Raw genomic sequence first — 25,967 nt, forward strand, 5'->3', positions numbered from 1 at the left:
AACCTGCATCATTCTTCTTCCTATCGTTTTTCACCGTTTCAAGCTATGTAGGAGTGTTGTTTCCATGAGATAGAATAATTTTCAAAGTGTTACTACTTGATTTGGAATGCATAGGAGTATAGGACTATTCATTTCTATATGTATGCGTTCATCTTTCAAATTTCTTATTAAATACATTAACCTTTATATTTCATACTCATATCGAAATGACTTTTGCATCTTTTTTGCATGAAAAGTAAATCTCCTTTTGCATCTTCTCTATATTCTTTCTTCCCCGATTACCAGACAATCATAGACATATAAATTAAGGAATTGATCTTACTTTATAACTACTAATTATTAATTTCAAATTTATTAGATTAATTAATATTATTATAGCCAGATTTTTGTATGTATGAAAAAGGTAAACAAACACAATCAAGACAGACTTTTTTTATTACTTTTTTCACAATTTGTGTGTGTATCTTTAAGACGTAGATATATGGATACATTTATGTGTATGTATATAGAGGTTTTAGGCAAATTAAAAAGTATTAATGTAAAACTAATAAAACAATAGTTTTTATTACCGTCTGCATCATAAAAATCATCGTACATCAATTGTTTTGTGAATCTTCGTGCATCAGTTTAACCATGATCTAAGAGTCAAGATCTTGTCATATCTGTTTTACTTTAATACTTGTTTTACAATACTGAACCCTTTGTATATAGAAATAAACATATAGTTATGCTTGAGAATGCAAAGTTTTAGTTTAAGAAAGATCAAATACATTTATAGGGATAGTTATGCTTGAGAATGCAAAGTACTCTTTAGGACAATTTAGTCATTTCAGTTCATCTAATGCAAATGCATACAATAGTATAGTACATAGTACAGTATAATACATTATATAAATTGATACATTTAAAAGTCGAAAAATAGATGCATATTATCATAATCATGTATTTATATAAAAATAGAATAGATACATTTTAGATCTTTGCTACAGGCGATAACCATGTCTTCCTGCCGTCATTTTGAATTTAATGATATTTTTTCAGCAACCGAGAACTTCGATGAATCATTAGTAATTGGGCATGGAGGTTTTGGGAAAGTTTACAAAGGTAACATTATAGACGGATCAACTTATATTGTTGCAGCCATCAAACGATTAGATACCATGTCCGGTCAAGGAGCGGAGGAATTTTGGGCAGAAGTTGAGATACTTTCAAAGTTGCGTCATTGTAATCTTGTGTCTTTGATCGGTTATCGTAATCATGGAAAAGAAATCATCGTTGTTTATGAATTTATGTCCAATAGAACACTAGAACATCATCTCCATAAACTTGGTAATGGTACCCCTCTTACCTGGCTTCAACGACTTAGAATCTGCATAGGTGCTGGTCGAGGGCTACATTACCCCCACCACACTGGTATGGGGATTGAATCAGGTGTCATACATCGAGATTTCAAGAGCACGAATATTTGGTTAAATGAAAGCTGGGCAGCCAAAATTTCTGACTTTGGGTTGTCCAAAATAGGCCCAACGAATCAGCCAATAACTTATGTCAATACACTTGTTAAAGGTACTTTTGGGTATTTGGATCCTGATTACTTCACAACTCGAAGGCTAACAAGAAAATCCGACGTGTATGCTTTTGGTGTAGTGATGTTGGAATTACTGTGTCGGAGGCGTGCAATAGACAGAAGTCTTGATGAGGAGCAAATGAATTTAGCAAGATGGGTACAATAATCTATTAAAGATGGAAATATAAAGCATGTAGTTGATTCTGATATAAGGGGTGAAATAGCACCAGAATGTTTAAAGGAGTTCGTTCGAATTGCAGAGAGGTGTTTACATACAAATACAAAGCAGCTGTTAACCATGGCTCAGGTTTTGGCCAGTCTTGAGAATGTACTAATCTTACAAGACAACGACAACGATACCCAATCCCGGCAAAAGCCGGGGTACGGGGGAGGTATGATGTAGACAGACCTTACCCCTACTCAAAGATAGAGAGGCTGCTTCCAGATCCACCAGAGTGGAAGGGACCTCCGGCCCAAAAGTGAAAAATAGGGTTAGATCCACCGTAGTGGAAGCCTTAACCGGATCTCGCTCTCAAACACTCAATCTCAAACTCGATCCCACTCTCCGGATCACAGATTCAGATCTTAGATCTGGAAATTTGTTACCGTTGGGGAGAGGGAGAGGATAGAGAGAGAGAGAGACGAGAGAGAACAGGGGTAAATCTATATAATAATTCATTGCAACCCTCAGGCGGAACACTACTTGGTAGAATTGTTAATATGCTTCCCTTTTGTTCTAATGGAGAGAAGTCAAGTATTACAAGATCCTCATGAATTCACATATTCTTTTGAACTTTTGTGTATACATATATGCGTAACCTCGTTGATAAAAAGAAAAGAAACACCAACTCCCAAAAAAAGTTACCTATGGCTTCCAAATCTTATGTCAGTTGTCAAATGTGAGAACTGAAATATACCGTTATAGACCCAGTATATGCGTTGACAGGTAGGTTACCGTATTCTTAAGTAATCGTGACAAAGTTCGTGAGCATCTGTTGTACTTTACTTTATCAGTTTTCTTTTGAATAGAGCATAATTCTCGTGAAGTATAAGAATTAAAAAGGAATTTGTCTGTTTTCAGTCAAAACAAAGTGCTCTGGTGCATAAGTCAATACCTCTGCTCTGAAGACAATGTATCGTAGTATTGTAAGATTGTAACCAGCACTCTTTGATATTATAGGTGATATCAGTGTGAAGAGTGACATATACAATTTTGGGGTTATGTTGCTGGAATCTCTAACAGGCCTAAGAATAATTGATGATAAGCGACCTACCGAGCAGCAAAATTTAATTGCCTGGGCAAGTCCAATTCTTGGAAAAAGAAAAAGCTAAAGAAAATAATTGATCCACGCCTTGAACAGAATTACCCTCTAAAAAGTGCTTTTGACTGTGCTTCACTTGCTTTGAGATGTCTTGCAGGCTATTATAAAGATAGGCCTTCAAGTGAAGAAGTTTTGCAAAGTTTGGAACAAATATTAAGCAATTGAATGACAGCTTAAGAGCAAGGACTTTCCTATAATCGGTACATAATCAACGACTTTCGAAGTGTGATTACAAAAGTATACATCTTCAACAATGGTCTTATCAATAAAATGATCTAATGGGTTAAAAATAGAGTGATGCTGTATTTAAAAAGTATGTCAATTCTCTAATAAATAGACCATTCTAAATGGAAAAGATAGAGATATGTTGCATTTAAAAGTATGTCAATTCTCTTATATATGGAGATTGTTCACTGACTCCACTTTAAGAATTCCATGTCTTTCTTCACCTTGTATTTGACACCATTAATTTTTTACATATGCCGACTAATAAAAAGAGAACTAACACTAATAACTTGCTGATGAACATTCAATTAGTGAAACATGAGTGGTGGTATTCAGTTTATCAGAAGATCTGTTGTTAGTTTGTTCATCACCATGAATTCTTGGATGCAAATTTAGTTATTTACCCTTACATATAATTTGACTTTAATGCACTTAAAAAGTACCTGCATGAAAATTTGTATTAAGGTAGTACGAGTATTTTATAACCTTGTTGTACACAAGGTCGAGGGTTGTGGCATCGGTGAGGGTATAGTTGTTCGCCACTTGCACACCAAAATACTCTTTAAAAGTTTTTCCAAATTTTTTACCAACTTCAGTAATCTTTGATGATACTTCAATTCTTGTTATAATGGTGCAGGGAAGAGTTGACTTTGATTTAGTCATGTGGGTTGCTCCCATCCTTTTCTTTTTATCCTTTTGTTCCCCGATTTCTAGCTAATCATAAAAGTATAAATGCAAATAAAGCAATTGATAATAAGAATATTTTCTAACAACTAATTAATTTCAAGTTTATTAGTTTAATGATATCATAGTCAAATTTCAAGTTTATAATTATTTTGAACAGGCCGGCAGAATTGTATTCTTTTTTTATTTTATTTCATTCAATCATTTCTCAATATCATTTACTGGGTAAAAGTCAACCGTTTCAATCGACACTTCTACTTGATCAATAATTAAGTTCTTCATTACTGGCAATGATAAGCATGTCTTTTTGCCGTCATTTCGAATTTCATGATATTCTTTCAGCAACGGAAAACTTTGATGAATCGTTAGTAGTTGGGCATGGAGGTTTTGGGAAAGTTTACAAAGGTAACATTATGGATGGATCAACTTCTGTTGTTTCAGCCATTAAACGGCTAAGTACGATTTCCAGTCAAGGAGAAGCAGAATTTTGGGCAGAAGTTGAGACACTTTCAAAGTTGCGTCACTGTAATCTTGTGTCATTGATTGGTTATTGTAATCATGGAAAAGAAATGATCCTTGTATATGAGTATATGTCTAATGGAGCACTCCAGGATCATCTTCATAAACTCGGTACCCCTCTTTCTTGGCTTCAACGACTCAAAATTTGCATAGGTGCTGGACGTGGGCTACACTACCTTCACGCTGGTACTGGGATTAAATCAGGTGTCATACATTGAGATGTCAAGAGCTCGAATATTTTGTTACATGAAGACTGGGCAGCCAAAATTTCTGACTTTGGGTTGTCCAAAATATGCCCAACGAATCAGCCAATAACTTATGTTAACACACTTGTTAAAGGTACTTTCGGGTATCTAGATCCTGAATATTTTGCAACTGGGAAGCTGACAAGGAAGTCTGACGTGTATGCTTTTGGGGTGGTGCTGTTGGAAGTGCTATGTTGGAAACGTGCTGTGGATAGTACTCTTGATAAAGAGCAATGCAATTTAGCAATATGGGCTCAGGATTCTATCAAAGAAGGAAAAGTTAAACAAATAGTTGATTCTGATATAAAAGGTGAAATAGCACCAAAATGTTTGAAGGAATTTGTTAAAACTGTTAAGAGATGTTTGCATAGCAATTCTAAGCAGCGTTCTACCATGGCAGAAGTGTTGGCAAGTCTTGAGAATATATTAATCTTACAAGAGAAATACGATAGTTCATTCCAACCCTCGGGCAGAACGCTACTTGGTAGAATGGTTAATAAGCTTCCCTTTTCTTCTAATGGAGAGAGCTCAGTTATTTTAAGCTCCTCATGAATTCACATATTCCTTTGAACTGTGTATCGATATATGAATATACTAGCATAAGAACATTGTTAAAAGGAAAATAAATACCATCTCTCAACTCAAAAAAAAAAAGAAAGTTACCTGTGACCTCCAACTCTTATATGAAATATGAGAACTGAACTTATTAGATCTTTAATATGCTGCTACTTAGAGAGATCAAGTTCACTACAAATATACAATCTTTTGTATTTGCCTTCTTTTCATGTGACAGATTCAAAAGATGAGTTAACACAAGATAAGATCCAACGGGTCACGCATTGTAATGTCATGACGCCACGATCGATGAATGTAGTTTTTAGACGTCTTAGTTTCGCTATACAAAAAGGAGTGGCGGCGCAGCTTGTTGCCCGTTTACCTTTTATTTCTATGTAAATTACTATATCTATCAATGAAAAGAAAAGTTTTACATGCATATTGCATAAATAGTTCAACTAATTTCAGCCCTTTTCAACTAGTTTTCGAATCAACAATATGGTCCTTGCGTCTCTAAATCTAGTTCAATTTGATTTTGTGGTATTTTTAAGTCTGAGTTTCGTGTATTCTCTGCTGGATAGTTACAAAACCTCCTTTTAATAATATGATTGTATATATCTACTTCAGCTCAAGGACGTTCGGAGCTATCAAGTGATGTTCACGGAAACTGTGGAAGCGCCAGCAATATAATTGAGGATGTACAGAATCTCAACATCACATGATGTTTTTAGAAACTCTACTGATGATTTTGGTCAAGATAGAGAATTTGAGACAACCCACTCAGGTTGGGTTTTATAACATAATGTTTTACCCACGAATGTATATATTGATAAAATTTAGTTTGAAACTTGAAGTTGAGTCTACCTTCTGAAAATCAGCTAAATTATATATTACAAATAATATTATTTTAAAAAGATTTTTCTTTTTATATCAACTTACAAAGTTAAAAGATTCTTAGTCTGTTAATTTAACTCTTTTTCATTTGTACAACTTGTGCTAAACATATTTTCTTTTCTTAATTTTGCCCACTTGGCTATAAATTTAGTGAATTTTGTATGTTTATGATCTACTAACTATTCTGAGCTTTTATTTGGTTAACTTGTTTGACGCTTTGCAGTAGGGATGGAGTCTGATCAAAGAAAAAAGGTAAATCTATTAAGCTTTTCATTATCATTATATGTAAGTATGTACTTTTAGTATTTTTAACGTTATGGAATGATATTTTGTTTATTATAGATAGATGGTAGATTAGGATGTGAATGAAAAGTATGATTTGTATAAGTTTTTTTCCTGTAGGATATGATTGAGTGACAAAAAAAATATGGATTTTGTGGTTAAGAAAGTTGAAAATGATTTGTTGTTGCAGGGAAATGTGGAAGACGATTTTTTCACCAAATATGGTGAAAGAAGTAGGTATAAGATAGAGGAAGTTATTGGTAAAGGAAGTTGTGGTGTTGTATGCTCAGCATACGATACACTTCTTGGTGAAACAGTAGCAATAAAAAAGATTGATAATATATTTGAAAATGTATCCGATGCTACACGAATTCTTCGTGAGATTAAGCTTTTAAGGCTTCTTCGTCATCCAGACATTGTGGAAATCAAGCACATTTTGTTACCGCCATCAATGAGGGAGTTTAGAGATATATATGTGGTGTTTGAGCTTATGGATTCTGATCTACATCAGGTTATTAAAGCAAATGATGATTTAACACTGGAGCATTATCAGTTTTTCCTTTATCAACTTCTTAGAGGATTGAAATACATACATACAGATCATACATACATTTCTCTATTTATTTGTTTCTAGTGGTGATTTTCCCTTTCTGTTTTAGATGGGTTAATTTAGGACTGTGGTTGATCTCAAACTACGGGTCAGGTCAGTAAAGCTGAAAACTGCTTAAATCATATTTATAATGCAGATAACCATCTTAAATCATTTTGTTAACTGCTTTGGATTACTCTTATAATTTTAGCTATGCAGATTTTGTAGTCATATTTGACACAAGAATTGCTTATAAGTTATAATGACTCTACTTGTGTTTGTCTTTACCCAAACCACTCACTTTGCCATCATGTGTAAAGTCATTGTTATATGTATGCACATTTTGAGCATCAAATTTGCTTTTTATTTTTGCAGCAAATGTCTTCCATAGAGATCTGAAACCCAGAAATATATTGGCAAATGCTGACTGCAAACTCAAGATCTGTGACTTTGGTCTTGCAAGAGTTGCTTTTAATGATGCACATTCTGCAATATTCTGGACGGTATGTCCTAAATGCCGGAGTTTTAAGCTGTTGTCATAATATCTTCCATTACTTACCCCCCACCCCACACTTGCCCTTTCTGTCTCTCTTTTAAAAAGATTAAGAACTTGAAATGATTATACTATAAATAGTAAAATAATTTATACTTAAATAATTAAGCTAACTTTATTATTTTATTACTTTATTTAACCAAATATAACATGTCTTACAGTCTAATTATAAAAATATTATATTCAAAAATTACCTATAAATTAAATAGATTTTTTCTGGCATAAAGAACAATTATTGACCAGCACTAACGAAAAACATTTAATCCTGCTGTTTGGGGAGGGTACTATGGTAGTATATGCAAATGAATGACTCCTTACTGGTTATATTATTGGGATAAGTGCGTCATAATGTAGATAACTAAGATCGAAAAGTTATAGTGTGCACGAACTTTTAGAAACCTCTATTGTATACACAAACTTTGTAAAAATGTTCAAATTATGTAACTAACTATGACCGACCAATTAAAAACTTACACCTGACAGCTCATATGTTGTGCCACGTATACCATGTCACATGATTTGAACATTTTAACAAAGTTCATGCATACAATAGAGGTTTCTAAAAGTTCGTGCACACTATAAATTTTCGGTCATAGTTACATACATTTCGGTGCACTTATCCCTATATTATTTATTTACTGGGTCACAATGTGTAAAAGTAAAAGAAACCACCTTAAATTGAAATGGGTCGAACTGGTTATTTGCCCAAAGTGTACTTCCCATGCAAAACATTTTCAGTCATCTTTTCATATAAATTATTTGCTTTTATTGAACTTTGAACTAATTAGTTACAATGGAATCCATCATACAAAAGGTTTAGTTTAGAACAATTTAGTTATATTGGACAAAGGTTTTCTGGTCAACCAGACACTATTTTGCTAAAGTTACCCATTTTAACCCATCACCAACCAGTTCGTCTTTGCTATTTTGCTACCAATAGTTTTCGTAATATATCATGGATATGTTTACAGGATTATGTTGCAGCAAAATGGTACAGGGCTCCAGAATTGTGTGGATCATTTTTCGCTAAGGTAACACATGGAGTACTGAAGTTATATGCTTTCTATTAAACAGATATAGCTGATAAGAAAACTTTATATGCAGTAGAAGTTAGTGTATTAACTTGTTTTCCATTCTATATATATATTTTTTTTGCATTACTCACCTGCTATTGATATATGGAGTATCGGGTGTATCTTTGCAGAACTTCTAACCGAAAAACCTCTTTTCCCCTGGAAAAATGTGGTGCACCAGCTGGATCTGATGACTGATCTTTTGGGGACGCCAGCACCTGAGGCTATAGCTTTGGTCTGATTAACTTACCTACTGTTAATGAGTCGTTGTAGGGGGTGTTAATTTGGATATGCTTTTTGGCTTGAATTATTTGATGAGTTTTATATTTGGGTTATATACCGAGCAGGTGTCTTGAATGCTAACTACTAACTATAACTCGCTTTTCAAAAAAAAAAAAAAAAAATTTGGGTTATATTACTTTTATACCGAGCAGGTGTTTGGATTCACATTCCGCTTCTCATTGGTTTTATACTGGCTGCATTAGAAATTTTTACATAATTCAAAGAAAAACAAAAGCATATGTGTGTGTCTTAGTTTAACCTAATGTGAGATACATTTGCTTTCGTTGTCTACTGGTTTCATCTGATTTTTCAGTATGATATAATCACTTCCAGAACACAAATCCAAACACCTTAATAGTTTATATGCATTCATCTTCTTGCATACTAACATTGATATGACACAATCAGATAAGAAATGAGAAGGCCAGGAGATACTTAAGCAGCATGAGGAAGAAAAAACCAATTCCATTTTCACAGAAGTTCCCAAATGCAGATCCTCTTGCACTACGTTTATTAGAAAAAATGATTGCATTTGAGCCCAAGGACCGGCCTAGTGCTGAGGAGGTAATTTTTCTTATCTAGTTATTTACCTTTTCTAATATTGTTTATTTATATGAATTAAAAGAAATGTATCTTGCTTTCTTTGTGTAGGCTCTGTCCGATCCATATTTCAAGAATTTGGCCAAGGTTGAGAGGGAGCCATCTGCTCAACAAATTACCAGAATGGAATTTGAGTTTGAAAGAAGAGGAACTACTAAGGAAGATGTACGTGAACTGATTTATAGAGAGATTCTTGAATACCATCCCAATATGCTCAAAGAGTTCTTGAACGGAGCTGAACCAACAGGCTTCATCTATCCAAGGTGCCATTGTTATCTGGAACTATTACATTATTCTTTTGTATTATACAGTTGTTTGTAAATTAGTTTAATGATTAAGTTTTAGGATTATAAGTGAACCGCCAAGCTGATTGAAAATATTGACTTGCCAATATTTGTTTTCGAATCTTGATACTGTTACTAAATATTGTTATAAATAACTACTATATGAGTAATGATTTTGTTTTGTTAATGTAAGAAAGTAGGAGGTTGTTAATACTTGAGTATGCTTTTTTCTCAAGTCAAGTCAAGTCAAGCTCAAGTCAAGTTTCAAACTCGAGTATGCTTTGGTTGCTCTAAAATCTAAACCCATTTGACTTGATTCCTTTTGAGAAATTTATTTAGAAAATGACCTCAGTTGATCTTATTGAGATCGCGCCATTTATTTTTTTGCTCATTTGTATTCTCTTTGAAGGAAGTCCCTCATGGATCTTTCTGAATTGTAAGCCTGTTTAAGTTTCGTAGACAATTTTGCCACTTACATTCTTTTCCCTTCGTGCTTCACAGTGCTGTTGACCATTTTAAGAAGCAGTTTGATCATCTTGAAGAGCATTATGGCGAAGGTACTGCGGCTGCGCCCCTTGAGAGGCAACGTTCGTCATCATTACCAAGGTAATTTCTACTCATGCTTGAAAGTTGTGGTAGATATTTACCAAGGTGACAACCTGAGTAGGCCAGGTCAGTTGATAACAGATCATAATGGGTTTGGGTTGGGTTGCCTTGCATACACTATTTTGCTATCGACCCAGTATGACAAACTGGCTGACATAACTGTATTGTCATTTTATACCTCTAGTCTACAACGTTACTCTTTGGATCCTTGCTTTGAACCTTTTGTATCTAAGAAGTTGACAATATGGAACATGTATTATTGATTCTTATATGACTATAACCTGACATTTTGCTCCACTCTTTGACTTCTTAAACACACAATTCATACATCTTTCCTTCCCAAATTTTCCTTTATTTTCTTCTGTTTATGATCAGAATGCTTACATACACACAACACACACAATAATGTAGAGATAACTATTTTTACTTTAACAAAAGATGTTTAACATCTGAACAGCTGAAAATATGTTTTTGGTTTCTTGCTTTTAGAGAGTTTTCTCGTGGAGTCTCGTCTGTAGCTAGCAGTTGTAAGTGGTTCACGGTTTGTGGAGTCTGATTCATAGTTGACAGTCATCGGATTTTTGGTCAGATTTCTGTTTGTGAACTTCACACACAATTTTGCCGGAATTTTACCAGGTTGGCCGGTTACTGCTTTGGTCCAGTTTTTACCGAACTGAACAAGTTTGACCGACCCACTACATCAAACGAAATATAATAGACCAATACTCGTATATGATTAGGTTTGGAATTTCCACATCGTACATATAATTAGGCAAAAAAATTTTTTGATTGTTCTCCTTGAGTCTTGAAGCAAGTCTTACTGCTTGACATTTGGGTGCAGGGCTTGTTCCAAAAGAGACTGCACAAGGTGCAGTAGAAATTACAAATGGACTCTCCAAAAATTATAAATATTTCATTCGTTTGTGTTCGTTCATTAGTGTTTGTTCGTTTATGTTCGTGAACAGTCGCTCATGAACACAAACGAACGAACATGAACAAGTCATTTTGTTTGTTTATCTGTTCGTGAACCGTTCGTTAAGTTAAACGAACGAACATGAACAAGGTCTCGTTTGTGTTCGTTTGGTTCGTTTACAGCCCTAGGCAAGTCAATCCAATAAAAATCTGTCTTGGTTCAATGTAATTTATTCATCATATATCCAAGTTTTCTTCATGTGTTTGACCTTTTTGGCTTTGACAGAGGGGGAAGTAATGCAATGCGTTATAACAACTCTGCCCCAACCAAGCTCCCTCTTCCTCCTGCTACCTATACAAGGAGAAGCACTAACTCGGATACCTGCAAAAACGACAAGTTTCTGGTAACGGGCTAAGTAAGGACCTCCATATGCTCCAAGAAAAGTAGCTGTTCAAGCTGGGCCGGTTGGTCAATGGTATTGACTTTCTTAATGGATCTTCTTTCGTGGGTATTCTTTTGAAGTTGTGGGTAGAGGCTGGCATTATCATTCTTCTAGTTCCTAACAGAGGTTTGAAGTATGTAGATCAGGTGGTGGTTCGTCTTGTCTAGGCTGCCACAACTTACTTTTTTTGCAAGAACTTAACACTCGTTTATTTAGAAAAGATAGCAGGTCAATTTCTCAGATTGCTGAAGTTATTTGTTATACGGTCCGTCTAAACTTGTGTTTCTTCAGATTTAAAAATACAATGAACCAGACACTTTTGCTATTTGAGGATTGTGATGGAAAAATAGCCTGCTCTAAGGATGTGGGTGTCTAAAGGGATGTCATACATATGGTCTTTCATGTGTATTCTTTGTCAGCCAAGTCTTTGTGGTTTTCCACAGTTTTGTAACTGCAATGCTTATTATATGATATAAAATTTGTGTTGCTGTATTTTCGAATTTCATGATATTTTTTCAGCAACAGAGAGCTTTGACGAATCATTAGTAATAAGGCAGGCTTTGGGGAAGTTTACAAAGGTAACATTATAGATGGATCAACTTCTGTTGTTGCAATGGCTGTTTAATTTAAAAAAGAAAAAAGTTCAGTTGTTGGAGCCATCAAACGATTAGGAGAAAACGAATTTTGGGCAATGGAATTTAGCAATATGGGCTCAAGAATATATCAAAGAAGAAGTTATGCAAATAATTGATTCTGATATAAGAGGTGAAAGAGCAAAAACAATTCTGAAGGAATCTGTTTGAATTGTAAAGAGATGTCTGCATAGCAATTCTAAGCCGTTCTACTATGGCATCATTCTTGAGTCATTACAAGAAAAACTCAATAGTTCTATGAATCCTGCAGGCAGAACAATACTTGATAGAGTGGTTAATATGCTCTTCTTTCCTCAAGTATTTTAAGGTCCACATGAATTCACATATTCCCTTGAACTTTTGTGTATCCATATATGAAAAAACTAGCATAACATATTAACATTTATTTCATTTGCTCGTAAACCAGTTCACTACAATCTTATGTGTTTGCCCCCTTTTCATGTAAACTGTGAAACAGAGGCAAACCCCTATCATATTCCTTTAAAGATGACGAACCACTAGATCGATAAGATCCTTTTACATGCATTTTGCATAATAAATTTCTACTAATTTCATCCCTTCAACAAGGTTTTAAATCAACAAAATCTTCCTTGCGTCTGCCAATTTAACTTTGTAGTAGCTTGGAAAACTATTCTTAAGTTATGTGATTTCTCTGTTAGGTAGTTAAACTTCCTTTTTATAATCTATTTGTATTCATCTACTTCATTTGCTTGTAACCAACCACACAAAACCTGATCACATCAGAAAACTAGATACAAAGAAATTAAAATTAACATTCCCACACAAAACAAAAAACACTCCAAACTGTCATTTTGAATGTCACATTAAATTTGAAGCATATGGAATCATTTCAGATCATCAAGACATGGAATGTTATTAAACCAAGCATTTGCAAAACAAAAACATTTAAGCAAGCCTTATTAATGACATCACTTGTACAAGAGGACAGTAATTTAGTCTACCTTAACTAATGGCAAACGGTTCTGGTGTAGCACATCACTTGGTAAATCCATCCACATCTTTTAATGCGCGGTCATGTGTGATCAGTTACTAATTGGTAACATATAAAACCATCAAAGTGATCAAACAATAACAGTGATCTACAACTTGGGTGTGTTAAACTACCTAAAAGATCTATTTCTTCAAATTCTTTGGTAGTCAAATCAAATGACAAAATGAGATAATCTGAGTTAGATCGACTACATTCACCACCAAGCGTATCACTAGCAACCCAATATATAAACCTACCGATAACAACTTTAGGACGACTTCCAATTCTAACTAAATAGCAGGGCAGATTGGTAGATAGGCATACCGTTCTTTTTCTGAACGTAACCAAATCCATTTAATCCTGAGAACAGGAGGATCCAGAGTGGCGGGATAAACCCCGAAACCAACAACGTCATCACCCCACGTAATACACAAAATTTCGTTGGGCAAATCATAGAGATTCGGCACTTGAACACTAACAAATTTCCTTATGGAAGGGTTCCAAAGAACAACCATCTCTGTTCCATTACGGTTATCGGTATCACAACATAGAGGATATTGATACCGTGAGAGCTACCTAGTACCCTTATTTTATTAGGGTCAAATTTTTTAATGAGGTCAGGAATGGTTGTAACAAAATCTTATTTAACTAAACTATGAACAACAAAAACAACCTCCAAAACGGATCAAAACCTAACTGCATCGAATAAGCGCATTCCCGAACTGTTTAAATCTTGAAATCCTTTCTCGTTTAAACTTCACTATATACGGAATAAGAACAGGTACTCTTTCCAAAAGATGGCAACATTTTGGCCTTCCGTCCTCGTCTTTCTTTTGATGATTCTGATTTAATTAGATACAAACCCTTACCCGATTTCTATCCGTCTGAATTGAATTAATGGCTTGATAGTAAGTCTTTTCAAGATTTCCGCCTGAATTTGTACAGGGATGTCTTCTGAAATTTTGATTTTGATTATTTTGTTAGTTTTTTTTTTTTTGGGAAATACACTGATGAATGAATGTTGAAGGGTTTTCCAGAGAGTTGTGGACCAAAAATTTGTGTCTATCTCTTTCTTAGCAATGTTTAAACTTTAACGTTGAATATAACCCTAAACCCTAAACACGGTTTTTTAATGGGCTTGGGCCTCAATAAAATAAACGATAACTTGCAAAGTACTTGCGTTGTTTTTTAAGTGGTAGAGGTGACGTCGAGTAGTATAAATAATTGATGTAAAAGAAATTGATGTAAAGAGTTAATAGAGATATTTTTAAAATATAAAAAACTAATAGTGTAATATATCCGTAATTAATGAATCTGTGTCGTAAACCAGTAATACCAATATCTTTTGTTAATACGAATTTGTCCCTCATTCTCATAGACCAAATTGACAGTGTTTGGCTGTGGAGCAAAAACTGAAAAAATTGACTCACTTCAGGGTTAGAATTGTAACTTTTTAACTCAAGGGCGATAACTGCAAATCGTGCCAACTTGAAGGATCAAAATTATAATTTACTTTAGAGTTAAGTACTTTTTTCGTCCCTGTGGTTTTATCACTTTTTTCTCTCACCGTTAACTTTTGGCTAAAATTATCCCCGTGGTTTTCATTTTATCTCTGCCGTTATAACTTTGCCGTTAACCCCCTCACATGTAAGTCACGTGAGGGGCATTTTCGTCTTTTCACCCATTTAAGTAATACCGGTATCGGGGTGGTACTCCGGTACAACTATTTCTAGCATTTTTGATATTTTTCGGTATTACCGTTCCGGTATTCTCACTTTTTAATTTTTGAACTTTTTTAAAAATTATTTTTATAATATTTTAATGTTATTTTTTTTTAATTTGTGAAATTTAAAACTTATATTTTATAATAAAGTACCTATTTGGTATTATTTTTGAGTGGATAGCAATTATATTTTGACAATTTAGTTAAGTTATAGTAAATTATAATATAAATTAAATTAAATTAGTCGTACCGCCGGTGTTAAATTATATCTTCATATGTATGTATGTATATATAGGTTTTTGATTTGAGTTTGTTTTAGTTTTTTACTAAATTCTTGTTTGGAGGTTTGCTAAAGATAAGGATGAAGAATGCAAAAACGACAAATCATAAGGATGAATTTTGCACTTAAGATGGATGAAAAGACATAAATGCCCCTAGGTTAACGGATCCAAGGACGAAATGCAAACCACGGGGATGATTTTAGCCAAAAGTTAACGGCGAGGACAAAAAGTGATAAAACGATAAACCATAAGGACGAAAAAGTACTTAACTTTCGACTTTATTATATGTATCTTTACTACTATATAAAACAAATTGTCCCTTCTTCTTTAGCTTTTCTACTTTTAAAATACTAAAAACGTCTTTAGTATCGATAATGTTATTGAATACCCACTATAAACCTTTATGACATTAATTTATGATATAACCCTTAATTTCTAAAATAGCTTCATTACTTCTTTTACAATAATGACCTACAGAGTAATCCAGTCGTCGCTACATCACGCTGGTATTCGTCTAAATTAAATTAACATATATCATGTTTTCCTCCACTAAAGCTAACAAATTTTGACAAGACATATTAAGTAAAAAGTGTTTCTAGATTTTGTATTTGACTTTAACGTGTTTCATGAGGAAAATTTATTTTCCCAATGTCAACAATATCCATGCAATTTTACCAATATTCATGCATTTGACAGGCGGGACCTAAAAGGGAATAATTCCCTTCCTAATGTCACTAATATTCATGAATTTTGATACTTTTGAAGTGAGTATCTAATTCTACTTTTTTTATTTTTTCTAAGGGTGATCAGTGTTACCAATATAAATTGTTTTTATTTCTAAGGACGAGGGGTGTTAACAACATAAATTGTAAGGTATCGATGATCGACATGCGGTATGGAGGGGCGAAATGGACATGCTGACACGATGCTAATGAGCGTTAGGACATTGACACCTCTTTCATCTCCATCTATCTCTCTATCCTACTCTCTCTCTCTGTCACTCTTCCTATATATGTGGACTTGGCCACGCCTTACAATTTGAGATGATATGGTATATATTGGCAACGCAAGGTCAAGTTTTGATTAGTTGTGACCATGCCATTTTTTAGTAAATTGGCATGGAGAAATTTTTTAGAAACGAACGTATTTGACGAGTGTTTTGTCAAACAAGTTTTGGCCAAAAAAAATTTGTGGAATAGGGAAAACCAATATTGGGAATACTGGTTTCAAAAAAGTGGGTCGAACCCTGTATTCCCAAAACCGGTAGGAATTGAAAACCGATCCGTCTAGTAAAAACCTATTGAATCCGTTCCAAACCGGTTTCGGTTCTAGTCAAAACCGATCCGTCTTTCGTTGACCAGAACCGGTTCCGGACCGGTTCCTAGGATTTTGCCCACATGTATCTAGAATAGCATTTTAAATGCTGTATTTTCAGTATCAAAACATTTGGGGGAGAGATTACAAGCAGCATGTAAAACTAGAGTTTGGATCATGTAAAGCTTTAACAACACATGCATTGCTCAAAACTAGAGCAAACTACAACACATAACTATAACATCTCCTATCAAAAAAGCTATCAAACTATTCGGTTCAGAAACCGACCTTACACTGCTTTACAAACTCAAAACATCCAAGATTCGGGCTCTTAGGCGTCGGCCACTTGCACACCAAAGTGCTCTTTTAATACATATTTAGAAGTTTTTCCGAATCCTTTACCAACTTCTTGCATAGCAGTAATGTTATTATACTGGTTTTTAATTTGATCCATCCTCTTTAAGACAGCATGGACTACTGATGGATCGGATGATGGGGAGCATTTTGCAAGGTTTACTTTCTCTTTGTTCAACTCTTCATAGAGATCTAAAAGCTGTTTTTTTTGGGTTGTGAGGACCTTCTCTGCAACTCTGTACTCGGTCTCTTGAGACTTCTTAAGCAAGGCTAATGTTTTGTCAATTCTCTGTTCAAGTTCTACAGATTCTAATCGGTAATCAAAATTCGAAAATGATATTTGTGGTACAGCTATGCCACGTTGTGAAGGCTCCTTGAAGTTTGAAACTTCCAAGGTATCAGTTTCACATTGAGAAAGTTCTCCTGATGCAAATGGAATTTAAAATGATCATGATTTCAAAAAAATTGGTAAGTTCATGTACACAAAAGAGTATGGAGAAAAAAGAGACGTAACAAAATGAAAGGGTAGGGTATTCGTCCCAAAATAAGTGTTCACTCAAGTTTTAACCAATCAAAATACTTCTAAAATGTAAAAATGGAAAGTAATTGGTTATTGACTTTTCAAAATTGTGCAAAATCCATAATGGACATTTGTGAAGAGGCACTGAGGGAGTACTATTTCAGAAAAAAAAAAAAATGATAAAAGGAGCTCCGGAACTCCTCATACATTTCTTTCGGAGAAAACTGATTATTTTACCAGTTAGACACATATGAAATAGAACACAACCCAACTCAAACAATTGTATATAAATGGGTCCATGTTACCACTTCTAATAGCAAGCCTTGGGACTCTCAAGGGTTGCCATTGTATCAATATGAAAGATGGCAAAATGGATGGTAAAAAAGGGTTGGGCATTGGGTTATAAAAGTTCTGGGCTGAAACACGAAAATTATGTAGGGGTCGAAATGGGTCATTTACCTATAACCATTATGCACCCATGAATAATTATGTTTTTGTCTAAGATAATTACATCTACCATATTCCGAAGTAATAACTTGATAAGATAAAACAATATAAAAGGTTATAGGCATTCCAACAATGCAACTACACCACTTTTGGAAATTCTCAGCGTATTGAACCCATTTCCTTTCAGCTAATCTTTTTTCTAGACTTGGATGAACCTTTATAGATAAAGCTTAAACGAAACCGACCCATTCATAAACAAATGGGTTGAAACGTGCCACCTCCGTATATATAAAATCAAACACTTAACGTACCTGTAGTAACAGCTGATGTATCTTCTCGTTTCCATATATCTTCATGACAATTTCCTTCTTTAAGCTGAAACAAAAAGCATATTAGTCTACGCAAACATTTTCCAATTGGGTCCAAGAACTTTAGCCTGTTCAAGGGAAAAAACCATATTCTTTCATAAACTGAAAAGAAAGCACTACACTTCTATAAAATAGTGAATTTGGACAAGTGCTCAGCAGAACAGCTGATTTTACATTCCATGCTGTCTAAAATAAACATTCCTGCAGAGTGCAAACCATAGTGTTCTTGTATTCACAATTTTGTAATAAAGGTGGTTGGTTTTAAAAAGCTACAAGCCAAGTCTGATGGTCAACTGTACTCAAATATTGGACAAATATAAAAGTAAAAAAAAAAAAAAAAAAAAATTCGTGTATTCATTATGCTGATTACGTATAAAGGTCAAAAAGTTTTTTTATAAAAATTGTTTCCAACCTCTTCGTACAAAAAGTTGCCTACATCACCTAATGTCCTTACCCAACTCACGACACACCCATGGTGTCACCTTTAAGTTAGATGTATACCTTTGCTACAGCAGTTTGAACATGATGCAACAAAACCTTGGCACTTGGTTTGGTTGATCCCCGCAATATAATGACACAAAGATTAAGTATTTTCTGAACTTTTTCACTACAACGCAGAGACTCACAGCTCCTATAAAACCTCTGGACATGTGGAATCAAATCAGTCCTTGCATCACACCGTCTGCAGTAATACTCGGCATCCAATCCGATAGTTCCACCCACAGTTCCAGCCATGTAAGACCGAAGACCACATTCTATGTGGCAAATGTGCCCACAAATTAGACCCTCTTTGACAGAGGCTTCACATCTAATGAAGCTTTGGTCTCCATTTGCAGAATTGACAAATTTAGAGCAAAGTATACAGCAACAATCATGACAAAATTGGGGCTCAATACAGCATATATCACACATCATTATATTTGAATGATCATGATCATTTGTTTCAAGTAAACTAGAGCAATTTATATTGCCGGCTTTGCAACCCGCGGCATCAAACGTTGGAGAGCAACCCGAAACGATATCTGTGTTACCATACAGTTGATACGTGTTTCCTGCACGAAATTGATCAAGGAATTTTAATATAGAAAAAGAAGCACACATGGAAGTAACATCTGCATTTATGAAATTGAAAAGAGTCCAAACTTCATGAACGAAACCAAAATCGTAATAAACAATGGCTAGCCAAAAATTTGCTCTAACAATGGCTCACTACTGCTCGAAATGTACAAGTGTTAAAAGGAAACCCTGAATAGGTTTTATAGAAGTATTGTATCATAGATATTGAATTCCTACAATGTATAGATGATTTTTCTTACTTAGATCTTACAATATCTAGATTTCAGGAGACATGTTTTGGAATACAGGAGACCACATTTGGAGACTTGGACTGGATAAAATATTACAAGCATATCCAAAATTCAATCGTTAAAAAATCTTCACCGGGAAAGACTCGGGATAACCAAAATTCATTACTTTGGGATCCCTCTCTATACTATATATTTATTCAATGAATATTCTATACTATAGATACATGTACATGAACATTCATATTCAGCTTTATGATTAAGTGATCAAAAAATTTGAAAGCTACAGATCCCATTTAAGCCCTTGTTGCAATTTAAATAGTTTGGAGAAAGCAGCTCAATCTTCTTCCAGAAACAAAATACGAAACTGGAAAATGACAAACCTTATCCACACATGACCTTTTTTAGACGTGATAAACACAATTGATGATTTTGTTTTATTTTTTGAGAGATAACTTTGGTAAGCATACATATAATAATCTACATATTTGACAATTCCTCTTGTGTCTATACAATAATTCATCACTACATCTACATCTACATTTCACATTTCCTCTTGTGTCTATACAATGATCCATCACTACTTTCCACATTTCAGATTTCTTAACATAAAATGCACTGTAGTGCATTACTCGCTCTTGTTAAGCTACTTCACTTGTCCGCTATGAACTTTATTCATGTCGGTTTCATCAATGCCTCATGTCCAACAGATACCATATTAGATCCAAAATTTATCCAAGATCTGATGGTTTGGATATGGCAATGACTTTTTAACCTACTAATGCTTCTAGCCCAACCTAATGTTGCTTTTAGTATCTGCACTGCAATCAAGTTCCAAGTATGTGTCTTTACTGTATAACACTTTTCCTTTTACCCCCCTCGGTACGAATTAAATCCATTATGGTTCATTATTTGCCAATTTATATATTATAACTTAAAATAGAAACTAGCAAAATTATAATCTTTTTATAGAGTACAAAAACTAATAGATGATATTGGGATTCCAAGTAACTATGTTTAGCTTTCATTGTGATTTATATAAGGTGTAATTTTCTAGCCAATAGGGTTGGCGGCCCATTGGTAAGGTCTTTGACCTCAGGATATTCTACCAGGTTTCGAATCTCACTTCCTACATTTGTTGGGGTATTTATTAGAGGTTTTTTTTTAAAAAAAATAGTTAACCAGGGTAAAACCTTTACCCAATTTTTTTTTTAAAAAAATAGCGGCAAAACAAGGTTGAATACTATGGAGTGACCGATACACGGATTGTATGTAGCTAATTTGAGTAATCGAACTACTAATCAAGGAGTAATAAATGCTTTCGTTTGAAACAGCAACCAAACTATAATGTTAAATTATCAACAAACTTTGTTTAACACCTATAATTGTTATTTATGACTAGCATTTTACCCGCACAATGCGGCGGTGTTGGTGGTAGAGACGGTTCGGTTATTGTTGTAAAAATGATTAATGTAAAAGGGGTAGTGTAGTAATTTTAGGAGTTGATGGGTCTATGTTGTAAATTATTTCATTAAGGTATTATAAGTGGAAATGTTTAAACTAATGAATAAAAGAGGGAGAATTAATTAACTCACTAAGGATATAATGGTCATTTCGCATAGGGCCATTTTTATGAGAGAGTGTTTAAAAGTGTTAAGAGAGAGAGAGTGAGTCATAATTTTTATAAAGTAGTAGAGATGTTATGACAATATCATCGGATATATATCACTATATGTTTAAATATATATTATACTTATGTGACAAGTTTTGTAGCTCGCAAAATGGGCTTCACAGATTCGTAATTGTTGAAACAATATGTTTGAACAACCCGATCATGTTTATAAACTTAAACATGCCCTCTTAAAAAAGCTTTTGAAGTATGAGATGATCAGTTGACAGATTTCTGGAGTAACTTAATAATTAATAACTGTGACAACACTTTTTTGTGAAAAAGAAAACAAAGAGCTTATAAATATAGTAATATACAAAGTTTTGTCTACTTTCTTGGTTTACAATGAAATTGTAATAATGATGGCTCAATCATAAGACAATGAAAGTACATCAAAACAATTTCTGAAAGTTATAATTTAGAAATGAGAAAGTGTAGATATGCAAATGCCTTTATAAATTGAAGTGTATAAAGGTAAAACAAGGTAGCTTTATACTCTCATAATGGTTTCTATTATTGCAGCACACATAATTGATGAGATACTTTACTAATGTACATTTAATGCTTACACTTTCTAAGTATATCAAAAGAAAAGACTATCATACGCAATTTATAAATGATTATTAACCAAAGTATATCTTCATACTAATCTTTGTATATAAATAGTTTATTGGCATTCAATTTTTAACCTGACAGTAAAACCAACTCAACCATTCATTATTGATGCTCCATTGATATAGTCCATTGGTGCTTTATAATGAAGGTCATTGGAGTCTATTCATCAACATATATTACATATGGACTATATGGTCAATGTTAATACAAAAGAAGTTAAGAACCATAAGAGTCCACAACCTTGGCCCATATGGTAATTTTGAATTGCAACTTCAACTCATATACCTATGATAATCAAATGTAGGTTATGTTGTCTCAAACAGACCAAATAAGAAAAACAGCTTGTAAGAAAATGGGCCAATGGGGTCAAAAGTCGTTTGCAGGGCCCTTTAACCAATAAAATCTACAAGACATTGCATTTAATTACATAGAGCTTTAATGAATTAATACGGTTTTGGTAATCCTATACTAGTTTTGTATATAAAACAGAAAGTATTGAATTGGAGAAAGAGTGAGATAAATAGTAAAAATATATGATGAAGATCTTTAAATCGAAATTACCTCTAGCTTTTTCGGATGGAATCCTCCAAGTAAAAGAGGCAAAAAAAGCTTTGATATCCGTGCCGGGAAACGCCTCCAACAAAAACCGCTCAACTGAAGACTTGCTCGCAAAACCCTTGCTGTTGATGCTAGTGAGACCTCTTGGCTTCAAGTCTTTATAAAGACGATCAGGAAGATAAATATATCTGTCCAAAAAGTGTCCACCAGAAGCAATTCTCTTTCCCACCTTCCAACCCCACTTATCACCAGGAATGGGGAAATCCTCAGGAGCATATGGTAAACCGAAACCCGAATGGTTATCAGGCACCAAATAGATCTCGCTTTCCTTGGATCCGACCTCACTTTCCTTTGATCCAGTGGTGCTTCCATCACTTTCATGTGGAGGGTCAATCTCCATTACTTCAATTAAAAGCAAAAAAAAATAATTCTTTTAAACTGCCATAACCATACATACCATTAGTTTTTTTTTTGTTTTTTTTTTTTTTTAAGGATTGCTTACTTAAAAAAATAAGATATATATTAGAACAGCCAGATCCCAGATGTGAAGCTCAAGCAGCATGGGTAACGAGACAAAATTATAAGTAATGCTTTCCTAATGATTACAAATAATACTAGTACTACACTAATTAACTAAATCAATATATAAGTAAGCATTTTCAGAAAGTTGTATGTATTAAATATACGAGGCTGTAAGCATTTAGAAACACAATATTCTGAAACTTGTAGCATTAGACACTGTGCATATGCAATCTAGGGAAACCAATAGTGACGACAACAAGTATATACTTCAGATACTGGTAGATGAGCGTTTTGATATTGCTTGTTTAGAAGTGCTTATCTGCTTACAAAATAACCAAGTACCAACCTGGTACTAACTACTAAGTAAATACGCATTAGTTTTCATAACAGCGTTTAGAAGGCTAAAAAAAGAGGGAACCAATTCAAGCTACCCGGGAAAGTTGAAGGATCTAATGTATGCGGCCCACCAGTATGGCAGTATTCCCATGGCCGTTTCCTAAACTTTTTTCCCCAGCCATCCAAAGATGTTTACCCACTAAGGTTAGAATTAAGTTATTTGCTTTTTTATAAAAATAATAATTAAAAAAAAAAAGGAATCCCGAGCACCCCAAACTTGGAGTAGAATGAACCTGTTATAAATTCTTTCTCATCCTCACCATTCTACTAACGATCATACACATAAGATTTAACAACGATTCATATAAGATTATAGATTCCACATTTCTTTCCAAAAGTTTCTTTGTAGTTGAAAAAAAAAGAAAATCCTTCACAATTCACATCATCATATAAAACAAAAATACAATTAGCGTGGTTTGGATCAATCGTAAACACCATGGCCTCTAGAGACAAAGGCCGGAGGCCCTTTCCTACCATTTAGATAGAACCTGGACAACCTTTTTACCTATATAAAGGTAAGGTCTGTCTACATCAGTACATCTTAACATCCGCCATACACCGTCGAGGTATTGAGCCCAAAACCCGTGGAAGGGTATTCCTTTTCCTTTTATATACAACAACAAATACGGAGTATGGGCATTGTGAGATGTAGACCTCAACGGTAAAGATATTCCACATCATCATATCAATGGAAAAAAAGGTAAATGAGTGGCAACCCTCCGGTCCCATGTCCTATCTTGGTACCTAGAGTGCACACCGCATAGAACTCGTGCAGTCGTGCCCGGTAAGTCACTATCTCACACATGGATCACAAGATATAGTTTCTCCAATTATCTTTGGCAAGTTTTGATAACCTTTATCCGTGGCCCATGTGGTCACATGATGGCGGTAACAATAGGGTTTCACCCCATTGGTATCATCATATAATATCAATTATATGTATATATATATATAAAGAGGTAAACGGGTGGGAACACTCTAATCCCATGTACCATCTTGGTGGTGGTACATGGTTGATCTATCATCAATTATATGAGTTCTTTTTTATTTGTGGCTTCTTAAATAACCCTTCCTATATATATATATATATATGGGGGAAGTGAGTACGGAGTTGTCCCCCATCTAAGCTTAGATGAGGAACCCCTCACATTTGGTTTTATAATCATGAAAATCATGGGGGCCATGTATTTGTTTTAAATTCAAACAAATAATAAAATATTTGTATGGGAAGGTTCCCATCTAAGCTTAGACGGGGAACAACCCCATACTCACTTTCCCCTATATATATATATATATATATATACACACGCGCGCGTGCTAACTAAGACATGCCCAGATAGAGAATAAACATCTAATACTGTATTATCATAATGGATAATTTCCTATACAATATGACAACAACAATACCCAATCTCGTCAAATGCGTGGAATGAACTAATCAACTAAGAGTAATAATTATAATTTATAAAATAAAAATAAAAAGAAATGGAGTGGAATATACCAGTAAAAAAGAAAAGTATGGAACTTGGAGGTAATTTCTGCGGCGATAAACACAGATTAACAGAGATTATTATGCTGATTTGTATAATTGGATTATTAGCGGTTCATAAGAGTAATGGAGAAATGTTGTCGACGCGGTAGCGATGGTTTATGGTGGTTGCTGCTAATTACAAGGTTAGGTTTCTTTGTCTTTTATTTTTTTTTAAGGTTAATCATCTCTAAAACAAATTTTATATTGGTGTTGTGCCACACTACTTCCATTCTAAAAATAATTTCATTTTTACTTTTATTATGATGTCATATTTTATAATGTTATTTAACTAATTAATAACCCCGGATTTAACCCGGACATTTTAACTAAAACTTTCAAAAAAAATATATATATATATAAAATGTATATAATTTTTATTATTAATATTATAACTTGATATGAACATAATGAATCGACCAATACAATGATATATAAAATAATAATACCTATTTCGTTAATAAGAAATAAAAGGCATTTCATTACATTATATATATATATTTATATATTTTTTCAATTAAAAGATTATGAATTTTAAATAAACATTAAAATGGGGTTTTTTTAAATATGACATCATAAATAAGAAAAAAATCTTTTTAAACAATATGTAATATTGACACATAATAATCTTTCTAAAAATACTTTAAAACAGAATCTTCCTTTATTATATATAAAGATATATTCTATTAATCTCTTACATCATTTCTTTACCACTCTCCTAGGTAGATATTTATTTTACCGACACGGTAACCGAGCAATGCAGCGATATAGATAATTGATAACACGGTAACCGAGCAATGCAGCGATATAAATAATTGATGTAAAAAGTTAATCACTAATATTTTAAAAAATAAGAGACTGATATTATAATTTGATCATTAAAAACATTTTAAGCAATTCATCCATGTAATTAAAAAAAACGTGTTTTTTTTATAATAATATAATTCTGATAACAAAATTTTCTATCTCTAATTTTTTTTTCCAAGTATCTGACTTATACATGATAATATACAAATTGTTTTGACAACATACCCAAACTTTATAAAAAATTGATGTGGTATTATTATGTTCCTTTTAAATATTATTTTA

General features: G+C 33.7%; 2 protein-coding genes and 2 pseudogenes across 2 annotated transcripts; 3 read left to right on the forward strand and 1 right to left on the reverse strand.

The window, feature by feature from the left end:
• Positions 1 to 998: 998 nt before the first annotated feature.
• LOC122601179 lies at positions 999 to 2,341 on the forward strand (annotated as a pseudogene).
• A 1,756-nt stretch (positions 2,342 to 4,097) lies between these two features.
• On the forward strand, positions 4,098 to 5,114 carry LOC122601181 (annotated as a pseudogene).
• Positions 5,115 to 6,239: 1,125 nt separating this feature from the next.
• On the forward strand, positions 6,240 to 10,284 carry LOC122599954 (mitogen-activated protein kinase 16-like). Its single transcript, XM_043772576.1, has 8 exons — positions 6,240 to 6,263; positions 6,484 to 6,889; positions 7,255 to 7,385; positions 8,407 to 8,473; positions 8,601 to 8,743; positions 9,199 to 9,354; positions 9,442 to 9,653; positions 10,176 to 10,284. The coding sequence occupies exons 1-8, from the start codon at positions 6,240 to 6,242 to the stop codon at positions 10,282 to 10,284; spliced, it is 1,248 nt and encodes a 415-aa protein (XP_043628511.1).
• A 6,469-nt stretch (positions 10,285 to 16,753) lies between these two features.
• LOC122599896 lies at positions 16,754 to 25,083 on the reverse strand. Its single transcript, XM_043772502.1, has 5 exons — positions 24,852 to 25,083; positions 22,436 to 22,834; positions 18,788 to 19,338; positions 18,230 to 18,293; positions 16,754 to 17,374 (listed from the first exon to the last, which is right to left on the reverse strand). Exons 2-5 carry the CDS (start codon positions 22,830 to 22,832, stop codon positions 16,929 to 16,931), a joined length of 1,458 nt encoding a protein of 485 aa, XP_043628437.1. The 5' UTR covers positions 22,833 to 22,834; positions 24,852 to 25,083; the 3' UTR covers positions 16,754 to 16,928.
• Between the last annotated feature and the right edge of the window lie 884 nt (positions 25,084 to 25,967).

The sequence above is a fragment of the Erigeron canadensis genome, chromosome 5 (assembly GCF_010389155.1).
Source record: "Erigeron canadensis isolate Cc75 chromosome 5, C_canadensis_v1, whole genome shotgun sequence".
Taxonomy (NCBI): domain Eukaryota; kingdom Viridiplantae; phylum Streptophyta; class Magnoliopsida; order Asterales; family Asteraceae; genus Erigeron; species Erigeron canadensis.